Consider the following 24775-nt stretch of genomic DNA (forward strand, 5'->3'; position numbering starts at 1 on the left):
TATAATTTCTATTTTACAAAATTTGTTTTATATTTTTTTTTTAATTCTATTTTTCCTATAACTTCCATTTTACAAAATTTGTTTCATATATTTTTTAAATTCTATTTTTTTTCCTATAACTTCCCAAGCCATTATACAACATTAAATTAAATTAAGTAACATGAAACAAATTATGTTTGGCCCTTGGTTGGAGACGGTTTTTTGTGACAGGGCTAGAACGAGCCCTATGGCCCTTTGGCCCTCGGTGGGAGATGGAAGCAAATATGGCCCTGTACTGTTTATTAAAATATTAATATCTTGGAGGGCCAGAGGGCTAAAACGAGCCCTCTGGCCAACCTTCGGTTGGAGATGGCCTTATAACCCATGAATTATTATATACATAGCCCAGAATATATGGGTCATACACTATTAATTTATTTCATGCCTTTCTTTGCATTTAACCTTTGTAAGGAGCATGATATAAATGCCATATATAGTAGGTTTCTCCAAGCTGCAGACTCACTTCGCACCCATTTTTGTCAACTTGCAGCCTGCAGGTAGACAAGTACATACAAAAAGTGCGGCCAAATCCAACCTTCTAGCTATGAAATTCTAGTGATTATTTCAAACCTACTCCCTCAGACAAACTGTCAATACACAAATGGTTTTATATGCAAAAAGTAAGGGTCATGATCAAGATCAACAAAGCAAAACTTCCCAAGTGATCAGGAAACTTTGATTTTTCCAATAAGTAATTGGTTCGAAACCACCTGTATATGTTGACCTAGCAAATCTGTGGGCTTGCATTAAAGTAAAAAAGAGTGAACTATATATATACACACACAGATATACATACATATATATATATGTATATATATAATATCTGCAAATGAACCATTATATGCACTTGGTAGGTTAGCTGATGAGCTGAACTCCATACAGCTACAGTGAAAGCCGCAGATGACATAGGGCAAGCTGCTTAGTTTAGTTAGTGATAAGATTCGTATTGATCATATGATATTAAGACATTTGGGTATTAAAGACTGTAGGATTTACCCTTTTTATAAGATTAATAATACTCAATGGGTTTCTTAAGACAGTTGGGTATTAAAAATGATAATACCCTTTTTGGGTGTGCTTTAGTAATTATTTCTTAATAAAAAGTACTCAAATTAATTACAATTAAATTTAGAATTTTTATTTGTCATGCATATCTTCAAACTCAAGCAGCAAACGTCATAATCCAAATTATCATCAGACATTAATTAGTTTATTTAGTTTCTTTTCACTGTAGCTTCTTTAGTACATGCATGTGCATTTGAGAGCATATAAACCTCTTGGGGCTGAATGTACCATCAAAACATAAACTTCCCTGATGTTCATGATAAAGGTTCACCCTGAGGCACCACTCTCCTCCCCTGCCGAATACTTTACTTCGAAACAAGAAACATTCACCATATGGATGAAGTCACTCATACTGAATGGCAATGGCTGCACGGTCTTTGATTCGAATGGCAAAATTGTGTATCGGGTAGATAACTATGACTGCAAATGTAGAGGAGAAGTTTATCTTATGGATCTGAAAGGAAAAACCTTATTCACCATACAAAGAAAGGTAATTTTACAGTAGCTAGCTATTTATAGCTCCATTGAGATGGAGAGTATACTTAATTTTGCTGACAATACTGGTGCTTTTGGTATGCAGAAATTCAATTTGCTTGGGGTTTGGGAGGGCTACAGATCTACAGATAAAGAGATGAACCCAAAAAAGCCTGGATTTCAAGTAAAAAAAAGTTCTAGGTTGTGTAGAGGAAGGTCGCAATGTAAGGTTGTTGTAGGGCTAGACAAGAACCAACCACACCAATACAGAATAGAAAGCTTGAGCAGCAAGTCATCCTACAAGATACTTGACAAGTTTGGAAGACCAGTTGCAGAGGCAAATTTTGTCTTACCTTTATATTTTGGGAATTGTTGTAGTATTTCAATTGTTCATTGTGTGCTCATATCTCTCTCTTTTTTTCTCTCATTCTTTTTCATCAGTAATGAGCTCATGATATAAATTTTTGAGTAATAATATAACCGAAATAATAGGTTATTGATAAATCATGTTAATACTAATTAATGGTATTTTATTTAACAGGTAAAGAGGAAACAATCAACATGTGGCGTGGTTCTAGGAGAAGATGTTTTGACAATGGTAGTAGAGCCATTCATAGATCATAGTCTCATCGTAGGGCTTCTTGTTGTGTATGGCCTCATCAACCGTAAAATGTGAAAGTGTGGAAGCAAGTTAACGACAAATGTCAAGTCAAATCAAGTCGTATTGTCCTATATATTTTTAGATAGTTATATATATATATATATATATATATATATATATATATATATATATATATATATATATATATATATATAGGAAGCAGGGATCCTTATTTTTTTTAATTTTTTTTTATAAAAATAAGAATTAGTTGTGGGGTTCACACCACATTGAACTTTAATGATCTAAACCGTCCATTTTTCAAGTTGTATCTCATAGATCATCCTTACAAAATATTAGCTAAATCAGAAATATTTAAGACATCTAATTAGATTAAAAAAAAAAAATGAACGAATACTTTGTTATATAAGAAACAACGAAATTTGATCTTGATAATTAAATAGGCAAATGGTTTCGGATTGAATTGAATTTTTGCAAGGATGATCTATGAATTGAGACTAACAACATAAACGGTTCGGATCGTTGAAATTCGATGTGGAATGAGCCCCACACATTATCCCCATTTTTTTTTTCAAAAAATGAGGATCCCTTTGTATAAAAGGGCCTACTTATATATATATTGAGGATCTCTTGGTTTTCCACCTTATTTTTACTTTAGAATCAAGAATTGAATTAGGATTGTATTTTGTAAAGGCTTTTTAGTCAAAATGGTTCATGACATTTGCATAACTCATCATTTTGCTCCATGAGATTTGAAATCAATAGAATTGGTCACTGAGTTTGTCCATCATCAATCATTTTGATCATTCCTTGAAAAATCTCTATTAAATAAAAATAGAATAACCAAAATAGCCTTAATTTTTGTCAAATCATTTTGGCTCATTGTTTATTAAATTGAGGGTATATTTGTCATTTTGATCCTTATTTAACATAATTTTGCATTGAAGGACCAAAATGATTGATGTTGGATAATCTCATGAACCACTTCTATTGATTTCAAATCTTAGGGACCAAAGTGATGTGTTACGCAAATCTCAAAGACCATTTTAGCTAAAAAGCCTTTTGTAAATGATTCAAAATAGTGAAAAGAAGAGACATCCCCAAAATGCATTTCGTGAAATTGATCAATTATTTAGGTTTTTGTTAATCACTTTTGTGTCAAATTTAGGGAAGGTTAAATTTAGCTATTTTTGCCTTATTAATACTGTTTACGAACCTCTAATCGAAATCAAAATGTGTAATTGGATTCCGATTACAGGATATAACTCTGTTAACTAAACTTGAAGGAATAAAAAGAAAAGTGGGATCCACACAAAAGGATTTCAATTTCTCATTTTGAAGGAATTGGACTCCTTGATGGAGGTGGTAATCCGGGAGTATGGAGGAATCGGAATCAATTTTTCTTACGCCCTTAGATATTTACTATAATTTCACTTTTGCCGACTACTGTTGTATGCAGCTAACAAAATGACCTTTTGCTAGGTTGTATTTCTTGAATTTCATGTGTCTTTAAAAAACATATGGATTAAACACCATCGGGTGGCCAGTGGTTGGGGACGAATTGCAGGCCTATATCTCAAGATGGTGAATCGCAAGATGATGGCTAGGGGGAGACTGATATGTCTTTGTAAGTCTTCCTGGCCCCCATAAGGGTGGATTGCCATGACGAAGCCAGCAGCTGATCCATTAAAAAAAAAACAAATAATTAATGTTTATAGGGTAATTACTATTAAGGTTTTATTATGTTCCAAAAAAATATCACTAACGACACAATTCATTTGCATAAAAAATTATCCAATCATTTAGCATATAAATATGTTATGTAAAATAAGAGTATTTTACTAATCATATTCATTTCTATTTCGATTTAGGTGAATTAGTTAACAAATTATATGAACTCAGTCTTATTCTTACTCCGATTCTAGAACATTTAAATAAACAGTTTCACAAGGAATCTGATTTTGACTCCTCCCCATTCCAACTCCTCCTCAATTCAGTTGCTCTTCAATCCAATCCTCCTATTTTGTTTACGATTACGTAAACGAGATCTAATGACAAGGTGTCATATTTACTATCCATATCCACTAATTTGGCTTTGCTTGGTAGAACTATTCTAATTAAAATGGTTTATTGTGTCATGTCTCGCATATGACACTCCTAATATAGAACGGAACCAAAGTTAAATTTGACAATGCGTCGTGTTATAATCTTACCATGTTTAAAGTTCATGCTCACATTGTGTAAATCTCTTATAAACCTAACCGAGCAAGACTTGGCCTAAATTCTTAACCTTTCGTACATACTCATGCCATACATGATTTTGTCAAATCTGGCTAGATTGGATTTCATCTCAATCCAATTCTAGCTTGCCAAATGAGACCTAAGATACTACTATGTCATCAGCTACATCACTTAATATTATAACTTAATTTGTGTCAAATCAAACTTATCATGTGCCAAAACGTCCATACGCAAAAAAAAACATTTAAAAACAACTAACGTTGTCACTTAATATTATGGTCTAATAGTTTTTCTGTTTCCTTATATGTGAAAGGGCTACAAATACCAATATTTACTATTCCTCCTCCCCTTAGTAAGTATTTGTCGTTATATAAAAAATAAAAACAAAAGGACTGATGTCTAGTAAAGAATGGGCCAACTTTTAAACGACGATCCAGTCACATCTCTCATCTCAAGGCATATTTGGAGTTACAACTAAAGGGAACTTAGTTAAAAGTATTTTTATTATATTTGTTTAAAACATTTATAGGAAAATTAAAGTGTTTATGGAAAACACTCACAAATTTTTTTACCATAAAACATTTAGATGTGACGCTTAAATGAGCTAAAACCGTGTCTATGTGTTTTCTTCAAGCTCAATCAGAAGCACTTTTCCATGTCGTAAAGTAGTTTTATCCCATTACAAATAAGAGTGGGCACTTAAAATAAAAAACCGAAACACAAACATAAACCGAATTGCACTAAACAACTTGATTTTTACGGTTTTGAAACGGTTTCGGTTTGAAACGTAACCATAATGCGAAAAAATAATTTGGTTTCAGTTTTGAACAAAACTGCAAAGACACACAAATCAACTCCCCAAAACTCAAAACTCTCTCTAATTTTTCCCAAAACTCAAACTCTCCCTAATTTTTTTCATCATGTCTCATAAATTTTCTATCCATCCAATCACTGGATGAATGTCCTTCACTTCAATCGTATCCACAATTATGTGGATTTATTGTATCGAATTTGGCTAGGTATTAATTGTATGATTTACTTCTTTTATTCTTTTCTTTTCAAGTTGTAAATAAATTACAACTCTCGTTATTTTTTTTTCCAATTTGTGTGGATTTGCTTTTTAAATCCTTCAATTGGATCCAAATCCACAAAGTTTCGTTTAGCTACAAGTTTTATGTTTTACTTTTATTATTCTTTTCTTTTTCCCTCTTTCACCTATGCTACTTTATTTGGTTTAATTTCTTTATTTATGGTATTTGTTTACTTTAATAAAATCTATGTTGCTTTCATGACGAAAATTTCAATTAAATTATGTTTAATTTATTCGTTTTAGTGAAATGCTTTAAAAGCATTTTATTACTTTTCATTAGAAATAAGTTTTTTTTTTTTCCTCACATATCACATACTTATGTTTACATAGTATATAATCATTAATCCATAATTCATACGTGTGTTGTGGTTTCATATGACATTCCCTAGACAATAATTTTAAATTTTCATGTTTTTGAGCAACTTTTCACCATTTACATTGAAGACAATCGATATTGATATATTTATAAATATTTTCATAAATTTGTATATCGATACTAATATTTTAAACACTGAACAAATCTCAATAAGGTTTTGGAAAGTTCTCCATTGGTCATTTCTCCAACTCTTTGACTTTTCTATAACTTTTTTAGAAAACCGCCCAAATTCCCACACACGTCTCTCGGAATGTCAATCCACCACCTTCTCAATCTAGGGCTCTGCACTTCCATCCAATCAATTGCCACCGCCAGTCAATTCTCCCCTTCGATACAGTGCATTGCCACCTCCGGCAAGATCTCGCCTAACTAGTTCTTCTCCAATGCGATCTCTATTGAGAATGCCCAGGACACCAAGGAGGTGTTTGACAAAAATCCTCAAGTAGGATCGACCACACTGATAACCCCAAATGCTTACTGGCGGTATAGCAACAATTCTAATAGCTTTAGGTATATCGATCGATATTTCACATACTTATTTTTTACATAGTATCTAATCATTAATTCATGATTCAAACGTGTGTTGAGGTTTCATATGATATTTCCTAGACAATCGATACAGATATTGGTATCAATATATCCATCGATATTTTCACAAATTTGCATATCGATATTTCTACCGATACCGATATCTTAAACACTGGGTATATGTATAGTGGTTCTAGGTGCTTTATAACCACAACAGTTTATTCAACCACCGATACCGATATCTTAAACACTGGGTATATGTATAGTGGTTCTAGGTGCTTTATAACCACAACAGTTTATTCAACCACAACATTATATTCGATTGGTAGAATTGTTTGTTGTACGCCATCATACAAGTTATATGACGATACATCAAATGGTTTGAATGTTTCGGTTTTTAAATTAACAGATATGAAAGAATAAAAAAAAGTGAATATCTGATTCGAAGTCGTTTATTTCTCAGCATTTTCTGAGGATAATTTTTCACGTTAATGGCCCAAACGGTCTGTTGCTATTCACATATAGGATCTCAAGCCCACTTTGTAAGTTTTTGGTTGGGAACGAAATTTGGGAGCCATTTAACACAACGACAATACATAGTACGGTCTTACCTATTTTCATAAGACTTGTTACCTTTGTTAAGGATTTTGAAAGAGTAGATGGTCACTGGAACATAAGAACGCAAAATATGTTATGGACTAGAAGCCAAGTGGTGGTCATTTTTCGAAAGAACAAATGTGATAGCGATGCTATTGATGATCGAGAGGGTTTGGTATGATTTTTTCAAGATATTTTTCACGGCCTAGTGCATTTCCTATGTTGTTCATTATGATTCTACATTACTCTATTTGTTAACGTTTATGTATTTGATTGATGTTTTTAAAATTAAGTGAACATAAACTGTTTTTATCATTACACAGTTCATTTCAATACTTACTACATAACCACTTCGCTCTCATGAGCTTTGCGAGGAGGGTGGCTTGTAGGTATTTTGTAGTGAGGAAAATACCAGAAGCTTAATCATAATCCCTCCGTGGAATGACATATTACGCCTTGTCTATGGGGGTGCTACTGGTGATGAAATTAGCAGATGGAATGGACAATTCAACGATGGAGTGCAGTACTTTATAATGGCTTGGAATCTTGCTGAACATCACATCCATGTACTTACTTATCTTTGTTCTTATTTATTATAATTTTTATGATCTTTTTTGCTTGATCAATCCAGTTTTTATTTTTATTTTTTGTGCGTAGGAACTTGGATTGAGTCAGGTCGACGATGATATAATGAAAACTTTCCCAAAAAATGAGACTATCATTCAGCATTGTTTGCGAGACTTGAATCATGATATGCTCTATAAGAAAGGCTAAATCTAGGTTTTAATATAGCAACAATTCTGGCAGTTCTAGATATATCCATCGATATTTCACATACTTATTTTCTACATAGTATCTAGTCATTAATTTATGAATCATACATGTGTTGTGGCTTCATATGACATTTCCTAGACAATAACTTTAAATTCTCATGTTTTTGAGTGAATTTTCACCATATCCATCAAAGGCAATCGATACAGATATCGATATATCCAATGATATTTCAACAAATATGCATATCGATATTTTCACCGATACCGATATTCTAAACACTGGGTATATGTATAGTGGTTCTAGGTGCTTTACAACCACAATAGTTTATTCAACCACAAAATTGTATTCAATTGGTAGAATTGTTTGTTGTACACTATCCTACAAGTTATATAACGGTACATTAAATGGTTTGGCTTTTAAATTAACAGATATGAAGAATAAAAAATATCTAATTCGAAGTCGTTTATTTCTCATCATTTTTTGAGAATAATTTTTCATGTTAATGGCCCAAACGGTTTGTTGCTATTCCCGGATTGGATCTCAAGCCCACTTTGTAAGTTTTTGGTTGGGAAGGAAATCTGGTGATGAAATTAGCTGATGGAATGGACAATTGAGCGATGGAGTACAATACTTTGTAATGGCTTGGAATCTTGTTGAACATCGCATCCATGTACTTACTTATTTTTGTTCTTATTTATTATAGTTTTTATGCTCTTTTTTGCTTGAACAATCTATTTTTTCATTGTAGGATCTTGGATTAAGTCAGGTCGACGAGGATATAATTATAAATTTCCCAAAAAATGAGACCATCATGCTTCTCTGTTTGCAAGACTTGAATCCTGATATGCTCTATAAGAAAGACTAAATCTAGGTTTTAGTATTCCCGACCTCTTGCAATGAAGGTGCATTGAGTCTTTCTCATGTTTTTGTTCTTATTTACGTTTGTCTTAGGCTGCATTGAAACGTATGTTCATTCATGTTGGTCGGTGGTTTCAGGTATGTTATGTAGCACTTTTCAGGTTCCTTTCATGGAATTTTGGGTGGTATTGGCCGAATATAATGAATGACATTGTGATTTGTTGTGTTTTGTGAGTGGACCCCTTCTTAAATTGAATGATTTTATTAAAATACCAGGCTTGCATTCATGAAAAGTATGATGTCATTATTTTACGTTTCATGAATTATTTACGATTTATTGAATTTACGCTTTATGATACGTTTATGAATTATTGAATTCACGCTTTATGAAATATTATGATTGACTGAATTTACATTTATTGAAATATTTATGAAAATGTTTATGAATAAGATTTTTGATATAATGATTTCACGTTTATCGATTTATGATGAATTATGATGAACATTTTGAATTAGAAAGTTGCTATGGTTGATGATATGATGCTTTGAGTTTTTGAGCTCCTATGATATGATATATGTGATTTATGTTTTCTGTGCTTACTTAGTGGGTAATCATACAACACGTATACACAATTGGGTTGTATTAATGACATAAATCATTTAGTTTGCAAATAGCTTGAAACATAAATCAAAACCGTTGGAAACCAAACCGAACTACAACAAAATGATTTGGTTCCATTTTGATTCAAGCTTCAAAATTTCACCGAATTGAATTGCAAAAAAATTTAGTTTCTGTTTCTATTTCACCCCAGATGGAACCAAACCAAACTATGGCCACTCCTAATTCCAAATGCTTTTGCAAACAAACCTTAGGGTTGGGCACGATGTGGTTTCACCCTCAAATCAGAACAGGAATTGAGAAATATCAACGGTTCGGTTAGGTGTGATTCTACTTAAATTTATTACTAAAACTATACGGCTTGGGATTTACACCGGTTCTTGCCGGTTTACAGTTCCAAATAATGATATTTAATGTTTACTTGTTTTTTTATTCTTTTTTTTTTTTTTTGCATTCTTGCATTCAAATATGTTCTCTAAAATGGTTATACAAAGTTATAAACAAAAAAAAATCTTTGTAAATACTAAATCAAAATGCAAATATCCTTTGCACCAAGCAAACAAAATGTCCTTTGCAAATACTAAATTAAAAATCTGTAGTCCTTTATTGTGATGCAGAATTCTGAGTTACCTACCTACTCTATTTGTTCATTTCCCTTGTTTATCTTTTTAGGTACCGAGCTTTTAAGTAAAATACATTAACCATTCAAAGATCAAGCAAACCAATAAAACCCAATCCTAAGATCAATGAGTATCTGCAACAAGAAGAGAGAATCCGAATCTTCCTAAACACTCCAAGTAAACCAAAATTCAACAAATCTGAGCTAACATAAACTACATGACACAAGTTTACCAAAAAAATATAAAATAAAAACTACATGACACAATAAACACTCCATTCAACTTATTTATATTCACCATTGAGTCTGATGTTGATTTTTTTTATTAACACGGGTTTTATGGTTTATTTTATCGTGATTCAATTTGGTTTAGGAGTACCACATTTTTTGTACCCACCCTACAAGCCCTTATAAAAGTAAGGAGCCGTCGTTTACTTTACATCTCTTGGCCGACATGGATGTATGTAATATGAGACTATTTACTGTAATTCCATCGAATCCCCAGCCATTTAACTTTAAAGTGCTTAATTACACTCATCGGAACCTGACCGCAACAGTTCCCGGTAGATTCGCCATTGATTTTCTCATCAATTCGAAAAAGTGACGACCCACTCAACCCTCCACGTAGGCATAAATGTGGTGGACATCAGCCTCTTTCATTCTCGACAAGCAGGACGAGGATCGAAACGCCGCCGTCTTAGCCTCCAAACCTGAGTCCCTTAATCTCTCCCCGCCACCGCCGTCAACATCCATGGCCGACGCTCTACAAAGCCCTAACCCTAAGATTTCGGCCTATTACCAGACCCGGGCGGCCCACCACGGCGTCGTCACAAGCGACTGGCTGGCCCAGGCCCAGGCTGCCGTCGGCAGAAACCCCGACGAGCAAGGGCCAATCACCGCTGAGGTTGAAGCTAAGCTGGGGTCTAATTCTGGCAAGCCCTTCAGCGTCATCGAGGAGTTCAATAGCTGGCGAAAGCAGCCCGATTTGGCGGAGGCCGTGGCGGCGATTCGGGCCTTGGCGTCTGTGATTCGGTCCAGTGAGGCCACCACTATGATGGAGCTCGAAATTGAGCTCAAGAAGGCCTCCGAGTCTCTGAAAGTGAGTCCACTATGCCCTGTTTGTTTCACTGAAAAAGTAGTTTTCAAAATTTGTGGTTTTGTGAATGGATTGTCGAAGATTTGCCATGCCTTTCTGATATATCTTAATCAGGATCTGTATAGATGTTTGGAAGGCAGTGATTTAGGGGTTGTTCTATGAGAAAAGCCTCTGCCTTTCTGAAATTATCATAATAAAAAATGTGTTAATCAGAATTCAAGTCCCTGAATTGCATTGTTAGTTTTTGGGGCAATTGAACTTGGTACGAAAATTTTCCTATTTGGTGATTTGCTTGTCTTGTCGTCTGGATTGCTTCCATTCGTTAACTGGTTTTCCATTCGTTAGAAGCAGCATCATATGAGATGTCATTTTGTTAGATCAAGTTGCAGCATCATATGAGATGTTAAGTTATAATCTTCATTTTTCTTGAAACAAAAGAAAAATTATGATCTTGTAGAGGAAGACCAAAGAAAACTTTGGGAGAGATTCTAAGAAAAGACTTAGAGGACTTGGATCTAACGGAGGACATGACACAGAACCAAGAGCAATGGCATTCTAGGATTCATATAGCCGACCCCACTTAGTGGGAAAAGGCTTTGTTGTTGTTTGTAGAAAATTAGAAATCTTTGGATTTTTGGATTAATTTGATTTACCCTTCATGTGCTTCAGTCATGGGACACGACCTCTATTTCTTTGACGGCTGGATGTGACCTGTTCATTCGGTATGTTACTCGAACTTCAGCTTTAGAGTACGAGGACTTCAACTCAGCCAAGTCTCGTTTAATTGAACGGGCAGAGAAGTTTGGGGAGATATCGATGAAGGTACGTGTCCTAATGCACAACACTTTGATGTAATACACAAATCTTTTTGTGTATGTTTATCAACTTTAACTATTTGGCATCTTCCGGTTATTGAGTCACACTTCTAATACTGCAGGCCCGCAGAATCATTGCTGTGCTTAGTCAAGACTTTATATTTGATGGTTGCACCATCTTGGTTCATGGTTTCTCTAGAGTTGTTCTAGAAGTATTAAAAACTGCGGCACAGAGCAACAAACTCTTTCGAGTTTTCTGCACAGGTTTTTTTTTCCTTTATGATGCAGTGAGTTATGTTTGTGTCATTGTGTGCACATAAACTAGAGTAGGACGGGGTTAACAACATAAATTAGAATCTCCATCCTCTTGGCACCTCTTATATGGGATGGAGAGATTTTGGATTCTTGGTCTGTTTTTTCTTTTACATCAACACAGGTTGACCAAATAGAAAACTAGTCAGGTTGGAATTTTTCGTGCTTTGAATTATGTTCTTTGCATTCGATTTGTTTGTAACAGGTAGGATTAGTATGAAATGTTTTCCTTATGGGTGGTTCTGCTTTACTTGTCTGCCCTATGATTCAATCTTTATGCTGTAAACTGCAGAGGGAAGACCAGACAGGACAGGATTACGATTATCAAATGAGCTGGCCAAGCTTGATGTTCCCGTGAAGCTTCTAATAGACTCCGCAGCAGCATATACCATGGATGAGGTTGACATGGTATTTGTCGGGGCAGATGGAGTGGTTGAAAGTGGAGGTATCATCAATATGATGGGAACGTTTCAAATTGCCTTAGTGGCACACAGCATGAACAAACCGGTTTATGTGGCTGCTGAAAGCTACAAGGTATGCCAAAATGTGTTCGATCCTATATCGAGTGGATGAAAATGTGATATCATATTTTAGCAAAAGTAAATCGTTTTATCCCATGATACGGCACTTCACGTCACTTACTCATTGGCAGTGTCATTTCTACATGTTATATAAGTACCTGCATCGCAGAGTGGAAATTTATAATTGATTTGGGAGTAGAAATTGCAATCTAATGGAGGAATTTATGGATCCAAATATCAACATTTGTTCCTTAGTTTCCAAAACATCATCACATATTTGATTTGTTGTTTTCCAGTTTGCTCGCCTATATCCATTGGACCAGAAAGACATGGCCCCTGCATTACGTCCCATAGATTTTGGGGTACCCATCCCATCCAAGGTTGAAGTTGAAAAGTCTGCCCGTGATTATACTCCTCCGCAATATCTTACTCTGCTTTTCACGGATCTGGGCGTGCTAAGTCCTTCAGTGGTCAGCGATGAGCTTATTCAGCTATACTTGTGATATTTTCCCTGATAGAAACATGCCTCTTCTTAACTCCCCCCACCCCCCAAATGATAGTATTCAAAGTATTCAAGTGAGAGGGAAGAATTTTGGTTATTAGGCCATGAACGGATCAATTTTGTTAAATTTGTACCTTTATGTGATATGATGCAGGTGTTAATCTTTCTTTGTTAAATTTGATTCTTAGGTTCAATTATCGTCAAAGGCGAATTTGAACTATATTATTGCGAGCCTATTGTGAAACTGCTAAGCTCATCTCCTTTCATTAGTGTAGATAATATCGTTTGTTTAAAGAAAAAAAAAAACAATTATTTTGTAGCAACGTGGCGTCTACAGGCCCATGAACCTATTCCTTAATGTTATTTCGTTCAACGGGTTTACGATTTATTGGGCGTTCTACTCTTGTTATGGTATTTTGCATGTATTCTCTTAGAACGGTACATTGTATCATGTTATAACAAGTGGATTTATTATTTGCTCAACTTTTACTTATAATGTTTTGCTAGCATATCCACTTAAGATAAATCGGCGCATAGTATAAGTTATAACAGGTGGTTTCGTAAAGAGTACAAGTTATAACACGTGGTTGCGCAAAGGGGCATTTCGAGTGGGATCGGGATCCTTTTCTGATCCTTAAAAACTGAGCCTGCTGAGTAGGCAATCATGGTCGTTGAAATTTGATCCAATGACTACAAATAGGAAGTTCTTTAAAAGTTATAATAATTATAGCATTTAGATCAAATTTCAACGATTGTCTGCTCAGCAGTCTCAGATTTTAAGGATCAGGAGAGGATCTGACTCTTTCGAGTAGGCTTATTTTGATAGGATTGAAAATTTGACGGAGAAATTGCTCTCTGACAGGAGAAAGAGAAAAAAAAAAAAAAGGTGAAAACGAAAGTAAAGAAAATGTGGAACTTGTTGGATGCAGAGTCCATGGAAAGAGACTGGAGCTAAAAGAGAACGTTAGCGACTTTTTCACTCGGATTTTCTCCTCCGTCTTTTCTCTTTTTCATTGTACGATGTTACTTTATGGTCGAAATCATCTAAACCTTTAACTTGCCTATTAAAGGTCCAAATCGAAAAATCAACTATTGGAAATTGTTTAATCGTTTGATTTGCGTTATCCTAATTTCAATATTTAAGTAAGAAACATGGTTTATCATCATCTCAGCTCACGACTCGTTCAATTTCAATTTTGGGAATTTCGGGTCAACTAGAACAATAGGTATAATAAGCCTGTTGTTGGTACCATTGTGCTCATCTTGAATTGCTATCTGATCAACTTTGGAAGAATAACTTCTCAACACCCTAAACAATTATGCGTCATATTCCGATTTATAACACTTCCAGTTCAAGTAAACATGTCATTTCTTGATTGTTAAATGATAAACCATAAAGAATAATGGTCAACGAAAAAAGCTAAGAGATAAAATCGATTTTAATTGGTTCTCATCGATTTAATTTTATTAGTTTTTTTTTTTCCCAGGAATAGGAATAGATATTTAGAAAATAGGAACACTCTATTGAACATTTGAAAGCAATAGAAAAGGGGTTATATGTATAGTCATCTGATGATGATGAGATTGGCGGTCACGCTGAAGAAACATATAACAAATATATAAACTTGTAACTCCTTTTTTTCCAAGTAAAGTCCAGCAATATGTATATGCCATGGCTGCATAGCATAACAGGCCACATCTTTAAAGTTTATTTTTGTTATTGGGATTACGGAGGAGCTTCTCCCTCTGTTCTGCAGCGTCAACCTCTCCAAAGTGAGTCTCTGGAATCCAGTTCCCCGTCTTTGGGTCTTTCATCCAAAAAGCTTGCTTATGTTCACCATCATACTTTGCTGCACTATTATTGACAGTTCTACCGCCGGATTCTGTTGTTGTCGTCAACGTTGTCGCTGCCGCCTTCTGCCCTCTTACGCTCTCAGCTGCAGCCTTATACGATCGCCTGTTACAATTATAAACAAAACCCTAGATAACAATTCAGACACTAAACTCAAAATAAAATCATTAGGAATATCGCACTTGATAAATTATACGAAATTAAACAAAGATATAATTCTGATTAAAACTCATAATTCCAACCTGAGAAGAAAAGAAGATATTTTAGGAACCTTAGCCATGACTTAGAGAACGTGAATTAGACAGAGATGTATAGGCGTAAGGTTAATTTACTTGGGATCTCTGAAGAACTTCTGGCATATACATATAGGCTTTGGGTTTTATAAGGATGAGGGAATATATAATTATCTTAACTAATTTAAAAATTGTGACGCGATTGTTATTAAAAAAAAATAGTATTAGAATTCAGTAGAGTTTAAGGAACGCAAATGCTGCTTATCGTAGTGGTAGAAAGTAATTACATCTATACACTCTAGTGTGGTTTGATCTCCATCAATTCTCTTCCCGTAACAATTAACAAGTTAACCCACTAATGCTAGCTATTAGAAATGAGAGTTTTAACGAAAAGCCCACGGTACTATTCACTTTAATGAAAAACCATATTTTTACACTAAAAAGTCAAACTTGGTACTATTCACTTTACCTTTTATTTTGTCCTTATCGTTAAAACTCAAAGTTTTCAAGCACTTTTCATTAGTTTTCCTATTAGAAATATGACTCCTTAGATGGATTAGCGCAAAATATTATAATATATAGGGTTACATAAATTCATTTTTTGGCGGAATACTACACTAATTACAATTGGAAAATTACATTTTTATTAGAACAATACTTGGCTACTTGATAATGAGTAGGAACTCCTACTCAAAATTTCTCAAAATTGTTCATTGTCAATTTATAGAACTTCGTATTTATAATCATAACCGTTCAAATTATAAATCACCTTATAAAGATCGCCTCTACAAAAAATCAATTAAAAATAAGGTCATTTAGTCATCAAACTATTTGAAAACAAATGAACGGTATTGGTAAAAACATTACGAACCGTCTATGTATTTGCTACAATAGATTGACTAAACGACCTTAGTTTTAATTTATTTTTGCATAGATGATCTTTACATTGTGATTTATAGTACGAACGGTTCTGATCATAAGCACAAAGCTCTATAATTAAAACACTAAGAGTTTTGAGTACGAGCTCCTACTCATCTTTGAGTAGCCAAGTATTGTTCTTTCTATTATACATGCAATAATTACGAAGATGATTATGGATTTACAATTAGAAAGTTACATTTCTATAATACATGCAATAATTACAAAGATGATTACGGATTAACTAAGTCAATTTTAACACTATCGTTTGTGAAAAAAAGAAGAAGTTTTGAGAACCTAGCTACATGACTCCATCAATCAGATGGTGTTAATGGAAAATATGCTTTTTTATGATGTATTTGTATAATACCCAAGTGTTGGGATTTTATGCTTTTAGCATACAACTATCTACATCGCACCAGAATAAAAAGATGAATCTGAGTAGAGTGTTGCCACTCCTTAATTGAGGGGCAAGGGCTTGTTGAATATTGCATCTTATTCCTTTAATATTGGGAAACACTGAGTGGCAGATTCATAGAAATCGTATCATATACAACTAATGTTTTCTTGCAAGGCAAGTATTTATCTGAATGACCAACCTTTAGTATTGTTTACAGCTATGCTTAACGGAGGGGTATGTAATTCTAGTTACCCTTTATTATGTTCCACATTTAACTTATAACTCAATGGAGGCCTCGATTAATCAATACATATAATAATCTCGAACGCAATAAGTCGTAAGTTATGAGGATTTTTCAATGCATATATTATAAAATCATGTTCTCCTGCTATACTATCAAGTAGCAGAATACTATCATGTTACTAGATTGTGAATTTGTATCAAATATTTTGACAATGATTAACTAATCAATAGTCCTAATTACAGTGCGACAACGTATAATATGCTTACATTTAACCTCTGATACCTAGGGTTACCAATGAACTTCAAACTCTCGTTAATCACACCCTCATGAGCTTTGAGTAATTACACAATAGGATACTAGAATATTGGTTCACACTCCAACACATATATTCGGGATAACAGCACCAATATTTACATTTTCAAGCCAATTATTCTAAGAAAAATGCCAAGGGAACCCGCTCTCAAAGCGAGTCTCCATAGACTTGCTAGACACGATTTACATCAACAATTAATATTAAGAAAAACTAATAAAAAGAGTTTTAATAAAACTTTGAATTTTAACTAAAAACCATCTAATAACTTTATTTAATGATAAGAAAAATAATGTAGTCGTGCTTCTCTGTCATCTCTCTCACCTTTCCAGCACTCTTTTTAAACAAACATGACTCCATCCAAATTCATCTAATTTTTATTTCTTTTAAATTCTTTAAAAAATAGGGAAATTTAATTTTTAATTTGCGTATTGATGCTTAGAGCAACTAGTGTCAATGTGGAGGAGTTTGCTACGAGATGATGGAGTCAAAGACTACCTCGCAGTCGTCTCTGGACACCTCCATGACCCAGGATAACCAGGTATAGGTATAGCAATAGGCTAATAGCAGCAATACCATGGAATTAAACACCCACCTCCAAGCAAATAACAACTGCAGAATATGAATAAAATTTTTTAAAATCCCAGACTCTAATTAACCCTTTTTCTGAACAAATTTACAGCTATCCATCCATGTTAGAATTTCAGTGTAAAGTTTGAAACTTTGATTGAACCCAGTAAAATTTTTCCCCAGTTTACATGGGCGGTTTGAATTTAACTGTTTTGGGATTGTCCCAAAGATTTTAGCTTTCTGATTGAATGAAGCCTTGTCACATTACAAACATTTTTGTGAGTCGCTTTCAAACCACCACTAGAGAAGGTTCAATTTCTGCAAAAGTTGGTCCTCCAATGGCAGGCAATGTCCTTTCAATCCCTAAGTACATTCTTCCAGCAAATCGACAGCGACTCGCTTTTAGCCGAGTCCAGCTAGCAAACCCCTTATTCTAATCAAATTGCAAAAGCCATTGATTCCCAATGCAACAGCCGAACTATATATATGGGGAAAAAAGAAATGGAAGATTCATGGGCATCCTCATCTTCTTTTACTTTTATGACCTCTTGTTATCTGCATGTGTGATGAAATTAATGAGTGAGATTATTTATAACATGATATTCTACTCTAAGAGACGAAAAACTTTAACAGAGCCACTCAATAAGTAATTAGATATAGATAAAAATACATAAAATTGAAAAGACTTTCGACATCCAAGGGAGTTGAGTTTGCGGTCTTTCACTTATACCAACTCCAATGATTAGGTTAAAATCTAAATTTTAGGTTTTCAACCCCGTAAATCTCCTCCAACAATTAGGCTAAAATTTGAGTTTGTAATAAAACCTAAATTTGGACAGATTTAGCCCAAAAATAAGCCAGGTTAGTGGCAGACCTCCCATAGTACACGTAAACGTGTCTACAAATTGAAGACCGCCGCACCCCATATGCGCTCCACTTTCATGCACGCGGCAAAGCTGCAGCTGGATGAACCCACAACTGACGGCTTGGCATGCCACCATATCCCATCCCAACGGCTATTTTACGGTGTGGTTATTTTTTTTCTTTACTTAAGTGCTAGCTCTAAAGTTCAACTTTATAAATTGCAAGTTTAGTACCTAATAATGGATGGACTCATTATATAGGGTCACCCAAAACCTTGCCCCAATATGGTTTAAAAAAAAAAAAAAAATATGGTTTAGATCAATATTTACATGAGAGTGTTAACAACATTTGTACTAACCTTTGCATTTGAACATTTTCACTTTAACAAACGACATGTGTCATTGTTTATCCAAAAACAAGATTTAATGTATATTTTCTATTTTTCATATTTAATTCCTAGACAAAAAACATTAAAGTTCTTGCTTTTTGTGTAAAAATGACACGTGTCATTTGTTAAAGCAAAAAAGTCTAAAATGCAAATGTTACTAGCATATCTCATATTTATATTTTGGCATGCGTCAATGGTCATTTCATTTTCTAGCATTAGTCCAATTTAAAAAAAAATAATCATCTTTAACTAAGGTCTATAACAACAATCCATCAATGCAAGGTCAATACACCTGTTAAAAAAAAAAAAAAAAAAAAAATCTTCACTAACCTTTCCTTAAAAACACAAAATATTGATTAACTCAATCCTAATGTTGAAAATATTTTGTAAGCTCAAATAAGTTACTCTTGCATCTTTTTTCTTCTTTTTGGTTTACAGTAGGGCCATTGCCCAACATATTATTGTGGATGCAAATTTTGTGCACAACTGATTTGACAAAATTTCACCTACAAAAGAACAAACATCGTTAGCCTAATTAGTGAAGTCATCCTCTTCAACTAATGTGAGTTAAAACAACTTCCCTATTCAAGTAAGGCCAATACACTAGCTAAAAAAAATCTTCATTAGCCTTTCCTTAAAAGCACAAAATATTGATTGACTCAATTCTAATGTTGAAAATATTTACAAAATACTTATTGACTCAATCCTAATGTTGAAAATATTTTGTGAACCCAAATAAATTAGTCCTAATCTTTTTTTTTTTTTTTTTAGAGTTTAAAATTTTTCCTTCTTTTTGGTATATCGTACGGCCATAGCCGAACAAACTATTGTGGACGTAAATTTCGTACAAGGTTGATTTGATAAAATTCTACCTATAAGAGAACAATCACCATTAGCCTAATCAACGAACACCCAGAAAAAGAAAAAAAAGAAAAAAAAGGAGGTTGTCCCCAAAGGCCCTATGATGCTTAAGTCAGAGAAGTTTTTGAGAGAAAATAAAAAACTTGGGAGAGTTCTAAGTAATAAGTGACGCTTACCGTTTTCTCTATTTGACCTAACTATTTATAGAGATCTAAAACCTAGTAGGTAACTAAGAGGGGAGGTTAGACTATACTAGGCAGACCTTGATGTTGCAGGTTAGTCTCTTTAGTTTTGTTAGCTAGTAGTCCTAAAGGTCCTTGTTCGTAGAGCGCTAGTACGCCATACACCCAAGGGGAGACGCTAAAGAGTTGGCTTCTTGCCACCATTAGGTCGGGTATAGCCCAATGGTAGGACGTATCATGGGCCCAAAGCATATGTGGTACGGTGGTGGCCCAACGGTCTATTATGCAGTGGCGGAGCTGCATAGAGACTAGGGTAGGTCCAAACCCATTATGGTTTTTAATATTTGTATTTATTGCCTGTAATCTATTACAATAGTCAGCATGTGGACTATTGGTTATTTGACTTTGAAAGTTTCTGTAATACATGGGTTCAATTCTTGCGAATGCCAACTATCATTTTAATTTTTTAAAACCCCCCCTCCCAAAAGTACCATATAATTAGCCTTATGTTTTTCAGTTTTCCTATATAAAAACCAATTCTTTTCTAGTCAGTTTATATAAAATAAGGTCTTGTAGAAGATTCAATGATCTTGAAATAAACATTTCACAATACATAGTAGTTTTGAGCTATGACCTTAGATTTGTGAGCGAATCTAATGTGTTAATCATTTTTATCAAAGCCGAAAACCAAGTTATGTTCTTACAATATAATTATCTAAATACTAAATACAAATTTTAAAATTGTATCCCTCATATTTGTTTTTTCATTACTAATAATAGAGAAAAAAAACCTTTAATCTAATTTCCTCCGATTAATAAATTTGCTATTTTTTATCTGATTTCTTTCATATGATTTAAAAGGCCTCCTAGGATGGTTTTTTGGCTCCGCCATTGCTATTATCCATGAGGCAAACAAATGTCACATTCCCTTGAGGTAATTTGTGGTCTGCTTATGATGTTATGGGTAAAATTGTCATAGTGAGCGTATAACACACGTGTCTTTCTTTTATTAGATGTGGTTAATTTTTAACTCAACAACTATTACATTGGTTTCTAGAGACCCTCTTCAAGTGTTTAAAATAGCTTGCAAGGGATGCCTCAATTGGTTAAGAATATTCACCATTGCACCCAAAGTCCTAAATTTGATCCCTTCTCCTCTAGAATCGTTGAGTATTATTTATTAATTTATTTTCTTGTAAAAGCAAAACTTCTAATGGGTGTTTACTAACTAGGATCATATCATTTAATACTACCATCTAGCAGTATTGCTCTTCACTTGTAAATGAAATGTATTAAATTCAAATCTTGTAAATAGCGAGTTCATAACCAATTTAAGTCTCCGAACCCCCTTTGTGTAAAATTGCAAATATAGTGTTGTATAAAAATAAAAAAAAAGTTATCTTGCACTTCTCAGTGACAAAATAATAATAATAATAATAATAATAAAAATGCTTAGTAGAGTGCAAATAACACTTATATATATATATATATATATATGCCTTTATTTTATTTTTTTAACAAACTATATTGTTTGCACTAAAGAGAAAGGGGGTGTGCTTAGCTTCATAATGGGTTAACAATAATGTGGTTCAAATTCGCCTTTGACGAGAATTGAATCTAAAATCTCTCACTTACAAGTGAAAATGATATCATTAGATCGTAGTACAAAATGACATTTTATGCCTTTATTCTGTTTTCATGGTAAATTACTCACTAACTTGATCCTTGGAGGGATGTCATGCCTTTCTTTCCCCTTCATGAGCATTGTTTTCATTATTTTATTACACAAAAACACGCACAAAATATATATATATATATATATATATATATATATATATATATATATATATGTTGAGGATAAAAGAATGTGTATAGCCAGACTGAAACTGATGAGAAATCCGGTTGTGGCTGGCTTTCGCGATTTTGATTTAATTAATTTTTCACATGTGTTCTTCGAAACAAAAGATTGATTAACTACAACCTAAATTAAACGATCTATTTGAAAAGAGAGCTAGACAATGCACGATATATATTGTTATCTTTTTTTTCCTTCTGAATATTACAGTTTAAACTATCATTTATCAATCACTTAAAAAGATACAAAAAAACAAACAAAATTGAAAAAGTAAGGTGGGAAGCTAGGAGCCTAGGATCATCTTAGAAGATTTTCCTTTTGCACATGAGTGTTGTCTTGAATTAATTGTCACTGATATATGGATGCATAGGGATGGTGATCAAAGCTGTTCGTCGAAAAACCTTGATTTAGAAAAAGTTGTATTTGAATCCCAAAATGTGTTAATCCCCATTCTAAATATAGAAACCTATATGTATGTGCTCAAATATTAGTAATATAATATATGTCATGCATGTGAATTCGTAGTATTTTGATGAAAAGAAGTATGAAACGGGAATAGTGTGAGAGCAAAATATGAGATAATTTTGTTTTTATTTATTAAATAATAACTTTTTAGAGTAGTGCCCTTTTCTTTATTGGATGATTTTACTAATGTCATGCAAGTAAGAACACAATTGTCACTTCGCCAAAGTGGCAGAAAAACCTAATGGCCACTATTGTCGTGACCATTGACATTAGTAGGCACCGACTAATCAGTGCCCAGTATAGTGCTTATTTTAATAATGTTTTTTGGTTTTTTTTGGGTATCATGTATGTTGATGTAAAAGTTTGCGCCCTCCTTCAGTTCACTCTCATGAAACATGTATTGATTCCTTAACATATTCAATATACTAAATTAAATTAATAAGTTCTTTTTTTTTTTTTTCTTTCAAGGCATGAAGTACACGTTTCGAAAGAGAGTACTAATCCCTAATGACAGCCCGAAGCAAACAAATAGAAACCAAAATATATGTATCCACGTAGAAACAAACACAGCAAAACCAAAATCAAGATATATATGATGAATCTACTTAATTGCATTACACCTACCATTGCAGTTCTTATTTTATTTTTGGCGTTAAGGGAGAAAAGATCCTGAAGAATTGTAGATATGTAATTTCGCTGAAATAAATATTCACTAACAAATTGAATTTTAACTTGTCAGGACTTACGTGGCGCACATTAAGGTCACATAAATTGCAAACATGGCATGTCACTTCGGAGAAATCGAAATAAGCTCAAGTCTTGAAGAAACTAGAAAGCCCTTTCATTGAGGCAAATACTAAAATACCCAAACACTCTTGTTCTCTTCATCAAGCTCATGGAGAATCAACAAGCACAACAGGCACAAGTGCCGATTTATCCACCACTAAAGCCGAAGACTACCCACCAGTTGACAATACTTGTGGTCCAATTTCGTTTAACATCAAGCCAAGACGCCCTTGAAGAAACCACAAGTCCCATTCAAGATCAAGTGTTCATCATCCTTGAATCGAATTCTACTTTGGAGATCGAATCAGAGGAATATTTGCTAGGATTTTTACCACCTACAAAAGTAGGGATAAAAACACTTAAAATTACTTGCAAGAAAACAGAGTGATAATTATAATAGAAACGGCTCAAGTAAGGTTGTTCATCACAAGGATTGATGTGAATAATTTGTAATTAAAACTAATTCTTAGTTAACTATTTAAAATTTTGAATTAAAGTAAAAACAGAAAAATAAAATATTGAAATTGGTTTTTGTAAAACACGACACAAGGAAGAAAAGAAAATAATTTTGTGATAAAGCAAATGTAAAAAGCATTAGGCTTTAGCCGTCACCATTAACATTCTTATGTAGTCCTACTAATTACTTATGAATTACCATATACATGCTTTGAATATTAGGTTTTCCTAATGCATATTCTTATTCAAACATGAATGTATATCTAACATGCAATCCGTTTGTGACATTTAGATTAAATATGAACATGCAAGACTCATTAAGCTTTGTGAAAATCTTTTGAAAAACCATACAACCCTTAAGAGAGTGATATTCACTTTCAGTGAATTTATAATTATCAATCACATGAAGACTTAATCAATTCTAAGGTGATATTCCAACAAAATTTCATCCAATTACTGTGATCAAGCATCAAGATATATAGATAGTTTAAACACAGTGATTAATAATTCAAAGCAAGCATGCATAACATAAATCGATAAAAACTACATATTCATGCTATGACTCGTGTCCTTGCCTAGCAAAAGGAATTAGTTCCGCATATTTATAATTAAAAAGAAAATTATTATTAGAAGAAATGATAGAAAACACCTTGTAATTGTAAGTACAAAATCCAAAGCTATGTTGAGTTCTCCAAAGTAGTGCGTAGATAACCCAAATACACGGTTACACTATATTTATATTGTTGTATTCCTTAACCTACCTAAACACGGTCTTCTAACAAATGTGGAAATTGAATTATAATAATAAAGAAATGTTTTCTATTCAAAGTAAAATTTAGACGGCATAGAAAATCACACTTTTGACCCACTAAATCAGATCCAATTTGGTCCCAAAATAATTTAAAAAAAAAAAAATTTGACACATCCTCTTCAAATCCTCAGAAGAAATCTTCCTCTAAAAACGCCATCTTAATTGGAAAAATGGCCAAAACGTCCAAAAACGTTAACTTGGGAAAGCGGCAGTGTCATCACATATTTCTTCACCATAGTCAAACGACACGGAATAAAAATATGGAATTTTGACACGACCATCTTGAAATATTCACAAACCCACTTCAATTGTAAAAAAATGATAGGAGCATATTTATGCGCCTTAGTTTGCTTGTTTTCTTGCATTTATGTTGCTAGTACTTAGTAATTTTAGTACTTTAAGCTATTTTCGTGTGTTTGTAGGTCCAAAGGGCTA

At 33.6% G+C, this 24775-nt stretch overlaps 2 protein-coding genes across 2 annotated transcripts; both read left to right on the top strand.

The window, feature by feature from the left end:
• Window positions 1–1360: 1360 nt before the first annotated feature.
• Window positions 1361–2254, top strand: LOC137740039 (protein LURP-one-related 11-like). The gene is made up of 3 exons (XM_068479826.1): window positions 1361–1594; window positions 1685–1915; window positions 2120–2254. The coding sequence occupies exons 1-3, from the start codon at window positions 1361–1363 to the stop codon at window positions 2252–2254; spliced, it is 600 nt and encodes a 199-aa protein (XP_068335927.1).
• Window positions 2255–10369: 8115 nt separating this feature from the next.
• Window positions 10370–13394, top strand: LOC137740037 (uncharacterized). The gene is made up of 5 exons (XM_068479825.1): window positions 10370–10998; window positions 11665–11817; window positions 11933–12074; window positions 12415–12656; window positions 12940–13394. Exons 1-5 carry the CDS (start codon window positions 10534–10536, stop codon window positions 13144–13146), a joined length of 1209 nt encoding a protein of 402 aa, XP_068335926.1. The 5' UTR covers window positions 10370–10533; the 3' UTR covers window positions 13147–13394.
• Window positions 13395–24775: the final 11381 nt, after the last annotated feature.

The sequence above is a fragment of the Pyrus communis genome, chromosome 7 (genome assembly GCF_963583255.1).
Source record: "Pyrus communis chromosome 7, drPyrComm1.1, whole genome shotgun sequence".
In the NCBI taxonomy this organism is placed as follows: domain Eukaryota; kingdom Viridiplantae; phylum Streptophyta; class Magnoliopsida; order Rosales; family Rosaceae; genus Pyrus; species Pyrus communis.